Genomic DNA, 13,134 nt, shown 5'->3' with positions numbered 1-13,134 from the left:
ATGCAATGATTATAGTTCAGATGAGTGAACGATAATCATTAATTTTATGCATAAATAAAAAAATTTAAAAAATGTTCGTTTGTTTGTCCAGGTTGATTCCGAAGGGGTTTTCTGACAAAACACTGTTGATGACCAATCCTCATGAAAGTTGTCAGCAGTTGATAGTCAGGGGTCGATTGCTCAAGATCCCTGCCAATCAGCTGGTTGAATCAACAGTACTGCTTGGGTGAGCGCCGCTGTCACTTCAATCTATACCAAGTACAGCACCGTACATTGTATAGCAGCTGCACCTGGTACTGCAGCTCAGTCCCATTCACTTGAATAGGAATGAACTGTTCTTAGGCCATGTGACATCACCGGCCGGAGAAGAAGCCAAGGTGCTCATCCGAGCATTGTGGCCTCTTAACAACTGATCGGCGGAAACCAGAACAGCGAACCCAGCTGATCAAATGCTGGTGACCCATTCTGAGGATATGTCATTAATAGTGTGGTCTAGAAATACCCCTTTAAAAGGGGTTTCCCCCCATCTTTTAAGGTGAGGTCATACCACTAGGATATGCCTAGGACCACCACCGATCCCGATTAGTACTTCCTGCACGGCCTCGCTTCAGGAACTGCAGTCGGCCATTTTCACTTAAGTGAGGCCCTGCACAACGAGCGGCTCAGGAGGCGCTTTGCAGGGTAAAACACTGCAGGACTCGGATGACCTTGAGACAGGTAAGGCCGGAATCACAGAAGCGTATATTTGCGTTCGCAATTGCGTTTTTTCCTGTACTTTCTACGCGCACAAGAAATATGAAATGATGCTCTCATTGAAATGGCCAATTGACTGCGAAATGTTCTTTCTCTGCGCAGATGTGCAGAAAAATAGAACACTCCCCCCCCCCCCCCCGCAATGGAATCGCAGATGCAAAATACGTGCTTGTGAATGAACTCAATGAAGTCAATGGGTTCTACTCACTGCGTATTGCAAATATAGTACAGTGAATCCTGTCTTAAGAGATCCTTGCATATGGAGCAACAACACGTGGGCGACCTACAGTATTTGGTTATAGGTCCGCCGATCTGCTGTGCAGATGTCACAGTGATTGTCCGGATATATAAAGATGAAAGCGCCAGTTAAAGATCTCAGCATGAACCTAAGCTATAAAATGTGTGTAGGACAATCAATAAGACCGTTTTAACGAGTAACTGCACTTTATTTTAATGTACATAATAGGCAATAAGTATTTTTTGCAATATGTTTTATTAGCCTATTCTGCACATTTTGTGTAAAATCCCCTCCTCAGCTATATGAAGACAATGCTGAGAAATCCGTCTGCAGCTAGCTAACTGCCCCAGCTGCGTGCTGTTCCTTCACAGTGTACATTTCGCAACGGACCCGATGAACGGTCAGGGTCCTAGTGCATTGGGTTCACATACAGCAGAGTTCACCCAATGTATTGAGACCCTGACAGTCCATTGGGTCCAACGGGAAACAGACGTGCTGTGTGGGGAGAAGCCGTCTGCAGTACAGAACAGCTTCTCCTTACACAACGTAGGGGGACAAAGCAGTGCTAGGAGAGAGACCGCAGAGGCACAGACAAAATATTTGAAAGAAATAAATAAAAACCAAAACCCTCGATAAAGCTGGCCTTATATGGACCAGCTGTGCCTGCACTAGAGAGAACAGTGCAGGCACAGCTGGAGCTCCCCGTTCTGCTATGCAGCTAGCTGCAAACAGATTTCTCACTGCATAGCTGAATCAGGGTTTTGTACAAAAAAAATAAAAATTTACAGACTAGGCTAATAAAAAAGTGCAGTTACTCTCTAATGCTGTTGAATTCATGTAGATTGCAAGAAAACAAAGACTCTTACACTGTAGAGCAGAAGCCGGGCAGCACGGTAGTTCTTCCACTCGTTTGCCTTGTAGTTTACTAGAGAAGCTCTGAGTTCTCGTCACGTAATTGCTAGGAAAGATGCCCACTCGGTCTTGGATCTTTCCAGTCCACCACCCCTCATCACCAGACACACGCGAGTCCTTGGAGAGCACTTGGACCAAGTCTCCCAGACGTAGGGTCAACTCATCCTCCGCAGAGGCCTCGTAGTCAAACACTGCAGTCCAATACAATGGATTGGATAGAGAGTCAGAAGGTGGCCCTCCAGCACCTCCTCCTCCTCCTTCACCACCCCCATCATACTCCTCCAAAAACTCCTGTCTAGTGGGAGTACTCTCTCGATCATCCTGATCTTCTTCGTCGTCTGCAACCAACGGGACTGGTAATACTGATGCATTGGATGTTCCTCTCGTCACTCCATAGGATGCTTTACTACTGCCAGGCAGGGAGAGCAGAGATCTGAGGGGCTCCATTGAAGCGATCCATAGGTGAAGCTGGGTGTATGGAGCCTTGTGCCCATGCACTGCACTTCAGTCCTTGCAATGTGGAGGTCACTTGCTGCATGTACTATTGGCACTCTACCCAATGGGACACTGACAGGTGCCAATCAGGTGCAACCTGGGCTGCAATGCATGGAGAAAAGTTTGCAAAAAGTCCTAAAATTGAGGTTCCAACAAAGCTTTCATTTCTTGAACTTGGAAGCCCAGCACTGGAGTCTGCACAGATGGGGTGCAGGGACAGGTGATGCTAAATGCAGCAGGAACAAAAGGCTGTAGCACTGGGGGAGTCCTGCAGGGGGCAGAGATCATGGGGCCCCCAGCTCCGCACTGCACACAGGGCCTAGCGCTGTCAGGTGGGAAGATGCCCAGACCTCCTTAGGAAGCAGAACTTGCAAGAGCACAGGACACGGCCGTAAAGAGAGGAACCTGGGCCCGCTCTATACTCCCACCTATACAGCCAACTTCACAGCTTCACTTTTACTCGCAGGCATCAAGAAGCTGACCCGCAGCATCTCTCCTTCTCCCCCACACCCGCTATCTGCCGCCCTCACCCATCCGCCCGGCACCCCCACACCTCCTTCTATGTCAGGGAAAAGAGGGAAGGAAGCTGGGAGATTGCGAGCCGCTCACTCATCTCATTGGCTGATCGCGCCGTCCATCAAACCCGTTCCCAGTTCTGATTGGATTACGAACAGACTCCGCTTCAACCTATTGTTCACGCCCCCCTCGTCTTCAAACCTGCTGACCCTCAGCTCTTTTTTTTTCTTCACAAAACTTTAATAGGTTTTTTACATTTGGTAAAAGAATACAAAGACGTAAAAAAAGGGAAGGCGCTCAAGGTGGACGCGGCGAGATCGTTTCGGCAGGGAGATTGTTGTCTGTGGATCTTCCTGCGTTATGAAAGGAATGCCTATTTAAAAAAAAAAAAAAGGACTAAAAGTCTTCGGAAAAAAGATTTTTCCCATTTATTTACAGATTTAATTTCTTTGAAAATAAAGCAGACAAATGTTCTTTTTATATTTGTTAAAAGATAAATAAAAATATGTGTTTTTCATGTGTTTACTTCAATGGGGAAATGAAACAACTGAAACTGCCCCCCCTCCCCGCATTGGCTTTCACTTTTCAAATTAAAACAAATTCTTTCTACGCTTCTATCCAAAATAACGTAATAAGTAAATAAAAGCGAACTGCCAAGAGGAGAAATGCCGACCTGTGTACACCAAACACACTGCTGCCCCAAACAGCGCACAAATCACCTTTATTACATCACGCTATTTACGAAACAGACCTCATTAATAACGTTTAATGACAGCAATTATGTCAGCGACTCCAGGAAAGGAAACCAGGCTTATAGTACCTGCACACGGATGTTTAAAAAATGGTGCCCGATATTCTTGGGTGTGACTCAGATCGGTCCTGATGTACGCGATCCCGCATGTGTACATGTGCTATTTTCGGCCAAGTATAGGATACGATGCATTTTTTTTTGTATCAGACTCTCCGGCCAGGTAAAAAAAACAACACGTGAATATACCCATTCAAATGAAATCCGAAAATCGTACAGAAATATCATCCATGTACGTGTACCCTAGGGCCCCTGCATTCGAGCATATGTGTATATGCACGCGCCTGAGTGCAATGTATTTGCGGACTGAACTATGATTTTTTTTTTAGCGCACATCCCAGTCATTTCAATGGGTTACTTCACACAAGCGATTTTTTTTTACTTGGATCAATAGTCCAAGATTGAACAATTACTGCAGTCTTGATGAAGAATCGCCCATTATTTGTTGTTGCAGCGATTTAAAAAAACGCATGTGATGTGAGGTGTTTTTGAACCAGATTAAGGCTACATTCACACGGGCGAGCGCGATATCGGGTCGAGTTTCTAGTAATACCGATGCATTGGATGTTTCGTATCACGCTTGCCAACGTGCATTATACCCGCGTATGCAAGGTGTTTTTCAGGCAAAAACGCCTCGCATGGCTTATGTGAAATTGTGATCCTCCCATGCGTGTTACCCGTGTGATAGAGGATCACAAGTGTTTATCATTGATTTCAATAGGAAACATCACACTTGCATGCAGATCACCACGGTAGTGTATACCGGCAGCGGTGCTGCGGCTCCCCTGCCAGTATTCACTCAGTGACGCTTCTAGCAGCACTGATCGAGGCGCACACGGGATCAATGCCGGCAGCAGCGGCAAGCTGAGGAGGGGGTAAGTATATGGGTCTCAGGTGGCACTATCAGTACTGGGGCTGATAGAGGGGATACTATTAGTAATAGTGTCCCCTATATTGGCCCCAGTAGTAATAGCATTACTACTGGGGCCATGGTGGGATGTCACTATTACTACTGGGGCCACTGTGGGATGTCACTATTACCACTGGGGCCACTGTGGGATGTCACTATTACTACTGGGGCCACTGTGGGATGTCACTATTACTACTGGGGCCATTGTGGGCTGTCATTATTAATGCTGGGGCTGCTATAAGATGTCATTATTACCGCTGGGACCGCTCTGTGTGCTGTCACTATTACCGCTGGGGCTGTGGTGGGCTGTCACTATTATTGCTGGGGCCGCTATGTGGGCTGTCACTATTACTGCTGGGGCTGCAGTGGGCTGTCACTATGACCACTGAAGCCGCTGTGCGGGATGTCACTATTACCGCTGGTGCCACTCTGTGGGATGTTGCTATTACCGCTGGGGCCGCTGTGGGATGTTACTATTACTGCTGGGGCTGTTCTGTGGGATGTCACTATTACCGCTGGGGCCGCTGTGGGCTGTCACTATTACTGCTGGGGCCTTTCTGTGGGATGTCACTATTACCGCTGGGGCAGCTGTGGGATATTACTATTACTGCTGGGGCCGCTGTAGGCTGTCACTATTATTGCTGGGGCAGCTGTGGGCTGTCACTATTAAGGCTGGGGCCGCTCTGTGGGCTGTCACTATTACCGCTGGTGCCACTCTGTGGGCTATCACTATTACCGCTGGGGCCGCTCTGTAGGCTATCACTATTACCGCTGGGGCCAATTTGTGGGCTGTCACTATTACTGTACCAAACCCATTGCAATTTTCCGCTTACGTAATAAAAATCGCAGCATGCCGCGATTTGCTGCAAATCTACGCGTTGAAGCTTCCACTGAAGTCAGTCCTGCGATAAATCGCAATGACTTTTAATGTTGTTCTGCAACGGAAATCTGCTTGCGAAATCTGATCCGGCTGTGGACAGGCGCCCTTACGGGATGTCACAGGCTGACTGCAGCCTGTAAACAAACAACGCAGCAGAGACCAGTAGTTGCTGTCGGGAGACGAGCTGGGAGCAGGGAGAGGTGAGTATGAGTTCAAGGAGCTCTTTATTATATTTACACACCGGGAGACCCCTTAGGAAAAGAACGTTTATCTTGGACAACCCTTTTTAATGACTATATATCTCAAGAGGGAATTACAAGTGTGGACAATGTTCTTTTTGTCATTGTCTGGTCAAGTAACTATCTCTAAAATTAGGTGCTGTGGATTATACTGCAGAGGACTTTGTAACATGTAAACAAGGGCATAACTTGAAGCTCCTGGGCCCCAGTGCAAAATCTGCAACAGGGCCCTCAACTATAATGCTTTATTCATAGTACTGGGCTCCCTACATGGAGAAGAGGGGCCCTACAGGCCCCCTAAGCCTGCTGGGCCCTGGTGCAACTGCATCCTCTGCATCCCCTAAAGTTACGCCCTTGCATGTAAGTCTAGTTACGTAATTTATGTAGCTTTTTTATTCTTTGTGGTTTTTATTATATTATAAAGATTATACGCCCTACGTTTGTCCGTTTTAGGGAACATATTAGATCTATTACTACTGGGGAAGTCTGTCCTCGCTACCTTGCAATATGCAGGTATTGAGTGGATGGATGTCCTCAGAGGTGATAGACATACTGCTTTTTTAAAGGGCATAACTTTCAGCAGCATAAACGTTATGGTGCTCAAAGGTGAGGTAGCAGGGAGTCCGGAGAGATATGTTTTACACTCACACTTTCTTCCGTTCTTTTACTGTGCCCCTGTGAACTTTGTGAATGCACACAGTGTGACTCTTTTCAGATGGCTCTGTGCACGCACTCTCTTAAGTTGAGCGATCACTTTGCACTTTAAGCAGGGTATGCAGAAGCCAAGCGGGAACGCTTTTCTGCATCCAACTGTTCTCTACTTGGAGCGCTCTATTTTACCAGACCTGCGTAATGCCAATATTATTGTACGGCTCGGAGACCTGGACCTTGCTGTCACAAACCACTGAGCGTCTGGAGTCCTTTCACATGCGTTGCCAACGCCAGATTCTCTGTGTCCATTGGTTTGACTTCATCGGAAACAGTGAGATACAGGCTTGCACGGGGCTTGAGTCAATCACGAAAACAATAACAAGGAGACGACTTGCACTTTTTGGTTATGTTGTACGCTTGTCAGAAGCTGTCCCAGCCCACGGTGCTCTAACTGCAGTAATTGTTAGGAAAATCGATAGACAACCCCTGCAGGATGGCGGAGGCCTCCCGGTCGTCCGCGGCGCTCGTGGGTGCAACAGATAGGCAACGGTACCTCCTCTAACACTGCATGGAACAATGCTCTCGGTCGTGGTCATTTAGGATCGGCACTATGGACCCTCGTCGTCCAAGCGAGATAACTAACTAACTAGCGCTCAGCTGGTATACAGCTGTGCGCTCCATGCGCTCCATGTGGCGTATGCAGTACACAGTGGTAGTTATCCTCTTAACTTACTGTTTAAAACACCCTGTTGCCCAACCCGGTGGCTCCAGCTCCTGCGCGAGGTTTTTTCCTTGCCACCTCAAAATCAAGGAGACCCCAAGGTGTTCTATGGTTTCATCAGTCAATGCCTGATCCATTTTAAATTACAGTCAGCTCAGTTTCCTACTGATCACTCCAAAATAGGCTTAATAATTTCACTACTAAATGAAGAGGCCTTAGCCTGCGTTACTTCACTGTGGGAGTATGGTAGTTCTGTCATCAGTAAACTCCAGGCATTTCTAACCACCTTCAAGAGTGTATTCGAGGAGTCAGGTTGGGCTTCATCAGCTGCCTTCTATCTGTTGCGTCAATACGTATACTCTATTCAGTTCTTTATATTAGCCTCTGGATTAGAGTCAAATGAGCAGATGCTAGTGGCAACCTTTTGGTAAGGTCTTTCTAGTAGAATGAAGGATGAACAAGCAGGCCATGAACTACTTATGACCCTCAATGATCTAGTTGTGCTCTCAACAAGAATTGATAGCCAATTCCGTAAATTACACAATCCATGCAAGACAAAAGGAGAGCTCAACTGGCACCTCGGTTCTTGCGTTCTCTGCAACCATATCCTCCTCCCTCAGCTGAGATACCTATGGAACTTGAGAGTACCCAGTTGTCCCCTACTGAGTAACAATGAAGACACACCAAGGACCTTTGTCTGTAATGTGGTCAAAAGGGTCACTATCTGCATTCTTTCCCAACTAAGCTGGGAAACTGCCACCTAGAAGTAGTGGAAGAGGCTACTCTAGGTGACACTAGTTCCTCCAAAGAAATTTTATTCCCAGTGATCTTCAGCCATGGAATTACTTTATTTTTTTCTGAGGCCTGCTTGGATTCCAATTCAGATGGAAACTTTATCCATCAAGTAATGGTGACTGAGCATAAGATACCCACACCACCCTTAAGAAAGGCAATGTTCATCACTTGGGTTGACTGGGAGCTCTTGCCTGGTGTCATTCAGTTCATCACTTTGAACATGCAGATTGGGGTTCTGCTTGAAGAAAAAATTGCTTTCTATGTTTCTACCAAGATCTATTAATTATGTTCTCATTGGACTTCCTTGGCTTCACCTGCAGTTGTCAGTAGCACATTGGGTCTATTAACAAGTATCCCGTTGGGGTACTCTTTGCCACTCATAGTGCCTGCTTCTATTTTTTTCAATGTGCACGACATCAGTTACGAAGGATCTGTCGGGCCATCCAACTCCTAATGCTGCTAATGCAGATGTTTTCAGTAAACAGGAGACTCTGCTGCCTCACAGACCCTATGACTGCCTGATTGACTTAATACCAGGATTTATACTACCTTGTGGTCAAGTTTACATCCTCTTTTGCCTGACCAATTACACTCAGGAAAATATTGAACTGATATCCTCTGATAATCTTTCTGTCCAGTTGGGGAAGGTTTTTCTTTGTTAAAAAAGGATGGATGCCTACATCCCTATATAGACTATCGAGGTCTAAACACCATTACTATTAAAAATAAATGTCCTTACTACTGATTTGAGAGCTCTGTAACAAGACATGAGGAGCCAATGGGGCCTATTATTTATTCTGAATTCGAGAAAAAAATGAATTAAAGGGGTTGTCCCGCGCCGAAACGTTTTTTTTTTTTTTTCAATAGCCCCCCCGTTCGTCGCGAGACAAACCCGATGCAGGCATAAAAAAAACAAACCGTCCAGTACTTACCCGAATCCCCGCGCTCCGGCGACTTCTGACTTACCTTGTGAAGATGGCCGCCGGGATCTTCACCCTCGGTGGACCGCACGTGACGGGGCAGAGCTACGAGGAGCCGCTCTCTGGCACGAGCGGCCCCATTCAGAAGGGAGAACACCGGACTGCGCAAGCGCGTCTAATCGGGCGATTAGACGCTGACGATTAGACGGCACCATGGAAACGGGGACGCTAGCAACGGAACAGGTAAGTGAAAAACTTCTGTATGGCTCACAATTAATGCACAATGTACATTACAAAGTGCATTAATATGGCCATACAGAAGTGTATACCCCCACTTTGTTTCGCGGGACAACCCCTTTAATGACAGCATTTAATATCCGCAACAGTCACTACGAGTACTTGGCTATGCCATTCAGTCTATGTAATGCACCCTTGGTATTCCAAAACTTGATTGATGCGGCTTGTCGGTCACGATGGTGTCGTGGTGTGGTGGCCGCGATACAGGGATAGACCTGTCATCCTGTTACTATGTAGGACACTGTTTAAGGCCTCATGTCCACGGGCGGGTTTGAATTCCGGGATCTGCGTGGGGCACCTGCGCGTATGATCCGGAGTTCAAGCCACCCATAGGCAATTCATGGGTGCCCACAACTTAATTAAAGCATGCGGGTTTGTTTTCTGAACCATCCGGTCCAGAAAACAAATCACAGCATGCTGCATTTTGCCGCGGGACCCGCAGGGACGGCTTCCATTGAACTTAATGGTAGCCATTTGATCTGCTGCACACCTGGAACTGTCACTCCGGGTGTGCTGTGGGTCCCGCAGGAAAGCAGGAGATTAGAAAAAAAAATCTCCACTGCGAATGTGTGGGGGGGCGTGCTGGCCGTCGGGGCCGCCCACATGGCGATGCGCTGCGCCCACATGCACAGAGGAGATGCCAGATGACCCGCACGCGTCCGGAATGTCCTCATGTGGAGGGCAGAGTGGGATCCTACGGCGGGGCTCCCGCCCACGGAACCCGCCCCGCCCATGGACATGAGGCCTTATGCACGTTGTGCAGAGGTTGCTGGCTGCTATCGAACAGTATGCTGCATACTAGTATGCTACCTAAGTGTCATACCTTGAAAGAGGGCTTGGGGTGTGGTTCTCTAGCTGCTCTACCTATCAGCTGGTGTGGAGGACTTTATATTCCTACCCCTTCCTTTCCTCCTTGCTGTTTATTCAGTTCTCTAAAGGAGTAGTTGGTGTAGGTGGAAGTCTCTAGCCTGGATGTAAAGCTTCATATTCAGATAAGTACTGGTGTTCCTTTCTGTTCTTTTTGTTAACCCCTTATTGCTTTGCTTTAGGTTTGCTGTTTCAGTGCACCTTTTCAGGGGTTCCTGTAAGGGATACTTCAAACTCCAAGCATCATTTTTTCCTATGATGCTCACAGTTTGGGTCAGGCCGGGACACACTTCGGTTTTATGGATGGAAAATGGTGGCTTAAATACAGTAGTGTGTTACTGACCTACGGAGCATTTCCATTATTATTCTATCCCTCCATTTCAAACATTATGACTTTTACACAAGGCAACGTTATATCAGCTAGTGAATCAGGTCTGCATATGGAGTATTTTGTTGTCCATCAAGGAGAATTATACTACTGTATATATTGGTTTAAAGGGGTTATCTAGGATTAAAAAAACATGGCTGCTTTCTCAAAAAAAACCACACCAGTCCATAGATTGTGTGTGGCATTGGAGCAGATCAATTGAAGTGAATGGGAGCTGAGCTGCAATACCAGACACAACCCATGGGTGACGCTGTGTTTGGAAAAAGCAGACATGTTTTTCTAACCCTGGACAACCCATACACTTGCGTTTTTTTAACACTACGTTAGCGCTGTCTTTTTTTAACACGGACGTCAGTGGGACTTTCTAATGTTAAAAAAACGCATTGCACAAAAATTGGAAAGCACAAACTTGAGATGCGTTTTTAACATTAGAAAGTCCCATTGACATTTGCATTAAAAAAACGCAGCGTTAATGCAGCGTTAAAAAAATGCAAGTGTGTGGGAGCCCCAAGATACAAAGGGTCAGCATACAATATCACACATCAAAGGATTAAATACAGCAGCACAGCTGACCGGATTGCATTTGACAGGATTAGATACAATGGTTCAGCAGACGGTGGAGTTGTTTATCCTTGGCCAAGGTAAACCATTTATTGACTGTCATAATTCTATATTGCATGCACAATTTTAACCCCCCAACTTTTTAAAAAATTGTAGCGCCTTCATTTATCCATCGACGTTGCTGTATGAGGGCTTGTTTTTTGTGGGATGAGTTGTATTTTTCAATTGTACCATTTAATATAAGATATAAAGTACTGAAAAACTTTAAAAAAAAATGTAAGTGGAGTGAAACGAAAAAAAAGGACATTCCACCATCTTTCGGTGCGTTCCCCGTGTGGGGTAAATAAAGCACTACTAGATCGGACTTTTATAGATGCAGCGATACCAAATATGTATTTCTGTTTTATTATTTTGATTTTTTATTAAAAGTATAGCAAAAGGGTTTTTTTATAACTTTTTTTTATATTTGGGAAAACATTATTGTTCTGATTTTTATTTTTTTTTAATTTTGTTTACGTCCCCACAGGGCACAACAACTAGCAATGCTTTGATCACTCCTGCAGTATGATGTAATGCCATAGGGTTACATCATACTGCGATCGGGCAGGCAGTCTATCAAGCCACCCCACAGGGATGGCTTGATAGGCAGCCTGATAAGACAGCCCTGGGGCCTTTCAGAAGGCCACCAGCTGCCATGACACCCGCACAGCTCCCTGCGATCTCATCGCGGGAGGCCATACAGGACCCCTGAACATCGTTTAGGGGACTTAAATGCTGAATTGACAGCGGAATTTAAAGGGTTAATAGCGCCTATCAGCTGTACAGCTGATTGTAGCTATTTTTGGCGGGTGTCAGCTGTAATAAACAGCCGGAGCCAGCGCTGTATGCAGAGAGGTCGCCCCGCAATCTCTCTTCATACATACCCCCGGCCCCGCAGGACGTAACTGTACGTCCTATAGCGGAAAGGGGTTAAGGAAACCCTATTCCATGGGTACGGAAGCGTTAGAGCATGAATCGAATGCTAGTAAACTGTTTGCATTGTATCCAAATAATGTTGCTGTATGTTATTGTCATGTTATTCCTTATCGCACATTCAGTAAAGCATTGTTACACTGTATAGCCTCTTTATATACAGTGTCATATGCCACACCTGTTACACACGCACCATATATCTTAGTATAAGAGGGCAACTGTCACTCACCATGATCCTCAACACATAACAGTGAGTCAGACCAGAGTCGGCCAACCACCTGCTCTACCAATAGCTCTAACACACAGTAGGGGAAATTTTGTATATACGGTATTAAAGGGAACCTGTCATGTCCCCATAGTGCCATAAACTAAGTCATGGTGCTGTTAGGGGACATGACAGGGAGCTGGGTAATGTATTTCTTTATACTCACCTGCTGGCAGTTGGTCCAAGATTTCTTGTCCTTTCATACATTTGTCCAACGAAAAACTCGTCCAGGCGGACAATTCGTCCAATCTCAATTTGTCCTATATATCACTACGTTTAACCTAGATTTTATCCACTTAGCATCAAAAGAGTGATTTTGAGCCACTTGCTATAACCCCTTAGTGACCAGGCCTGTTTGCACCTTACTGACCAGGCCAAATTTTAGAAATCTGACACGTGTCAATTTAACATAGAATAACTCCGCAAATTCAGACATTGTTTTTTCGCCACATATTGTACTTCATTTAGGTGGTATAGTTTGAATGATGACTCCGCTGCGGAATCCCACACTTCTCAATGCTCTGGCATTGAGGGGGAGGGGATTCCGCCACAGTTTTTGCAGCCTCTGCTACCACACCACGTGGTGCGGACTCAGAAGCAGAGAATCTGCGGCAGATTTTCAGCGGAATGTTTGCTGTGAATATTCCGACAAACATCTGTCCTGTGTGGCTCTTGCCTTACTGCGCCTAATTTTGCCGACACAGGGGTGGGGTGGGGACGCACATCGGCCGTGGGGGACATCGGGGAGGGATTTTTTATGCATTTCATTTCTTCTCACCATTCCGATCAGTGGGGGAATATGAAACTTTTCATTTTTTAAACTTTTTTTACACTTTGCATGAGGTCGCCATTATCGCAGACATACAGAGCAGATGAGAAAATTAAGACTTCCTCTGCTGGGTTTATCTTCAAACGATAAACGATTGACCGCAGGTACGAGTTAAGT

At 46.0% G+C, this 13,134-nt stretch overlaps 1 protein-coding gene across 1 annotated transcript in view; it reads right to left on the bottom strand.

Annotated features, from left to right (window-relative positions):
• Window positions 1–2,960, bottom strand: part of MAP3K9 (mitogen-activated protein kinase kinase kinase 9) — a 58,639-nt gene extending 55,679 nt beyond the window's left edge. Inside the window, exon 1 of the mRNA XM_066608398.1 lies at window positions 1,858–2,960. Coding sequence (XP_066464495.1) covers window positions 1,858–2,350 — 493 coding nt within the window. The 5' untranslated portion in view covers window positions 2,351–2,960. The remainder of the gene's footprint in view (window positions 1–1,857) is intronic.
• Window positions 2,961–13,134: the final 10,174 nt, after the last annotated feature.

The sequence above is a fragment of the Eleutherodactylus coqui genome, chromosome 6 (genome assembly GCF_035609145.1).
Source record: "Eleutherodactylus coqui strain aEleCoq1 chromosome 6, aEleCoq1.hap1, whole genome shotgun sequence".
In the NCBI taxonomy this organism is placed as follows: Eukaryota; Metazoa; Chordata; class Amphibia; order Anura; family Eleutherodactylidae; genus Eleutherodactylus; species Eleutherodactylus coqui.
The sequence above is the reverse complement of the archived record's forward strand: the minus strand, read 5'-3'. Positions and strand labels throughout refer to the sequence as shown.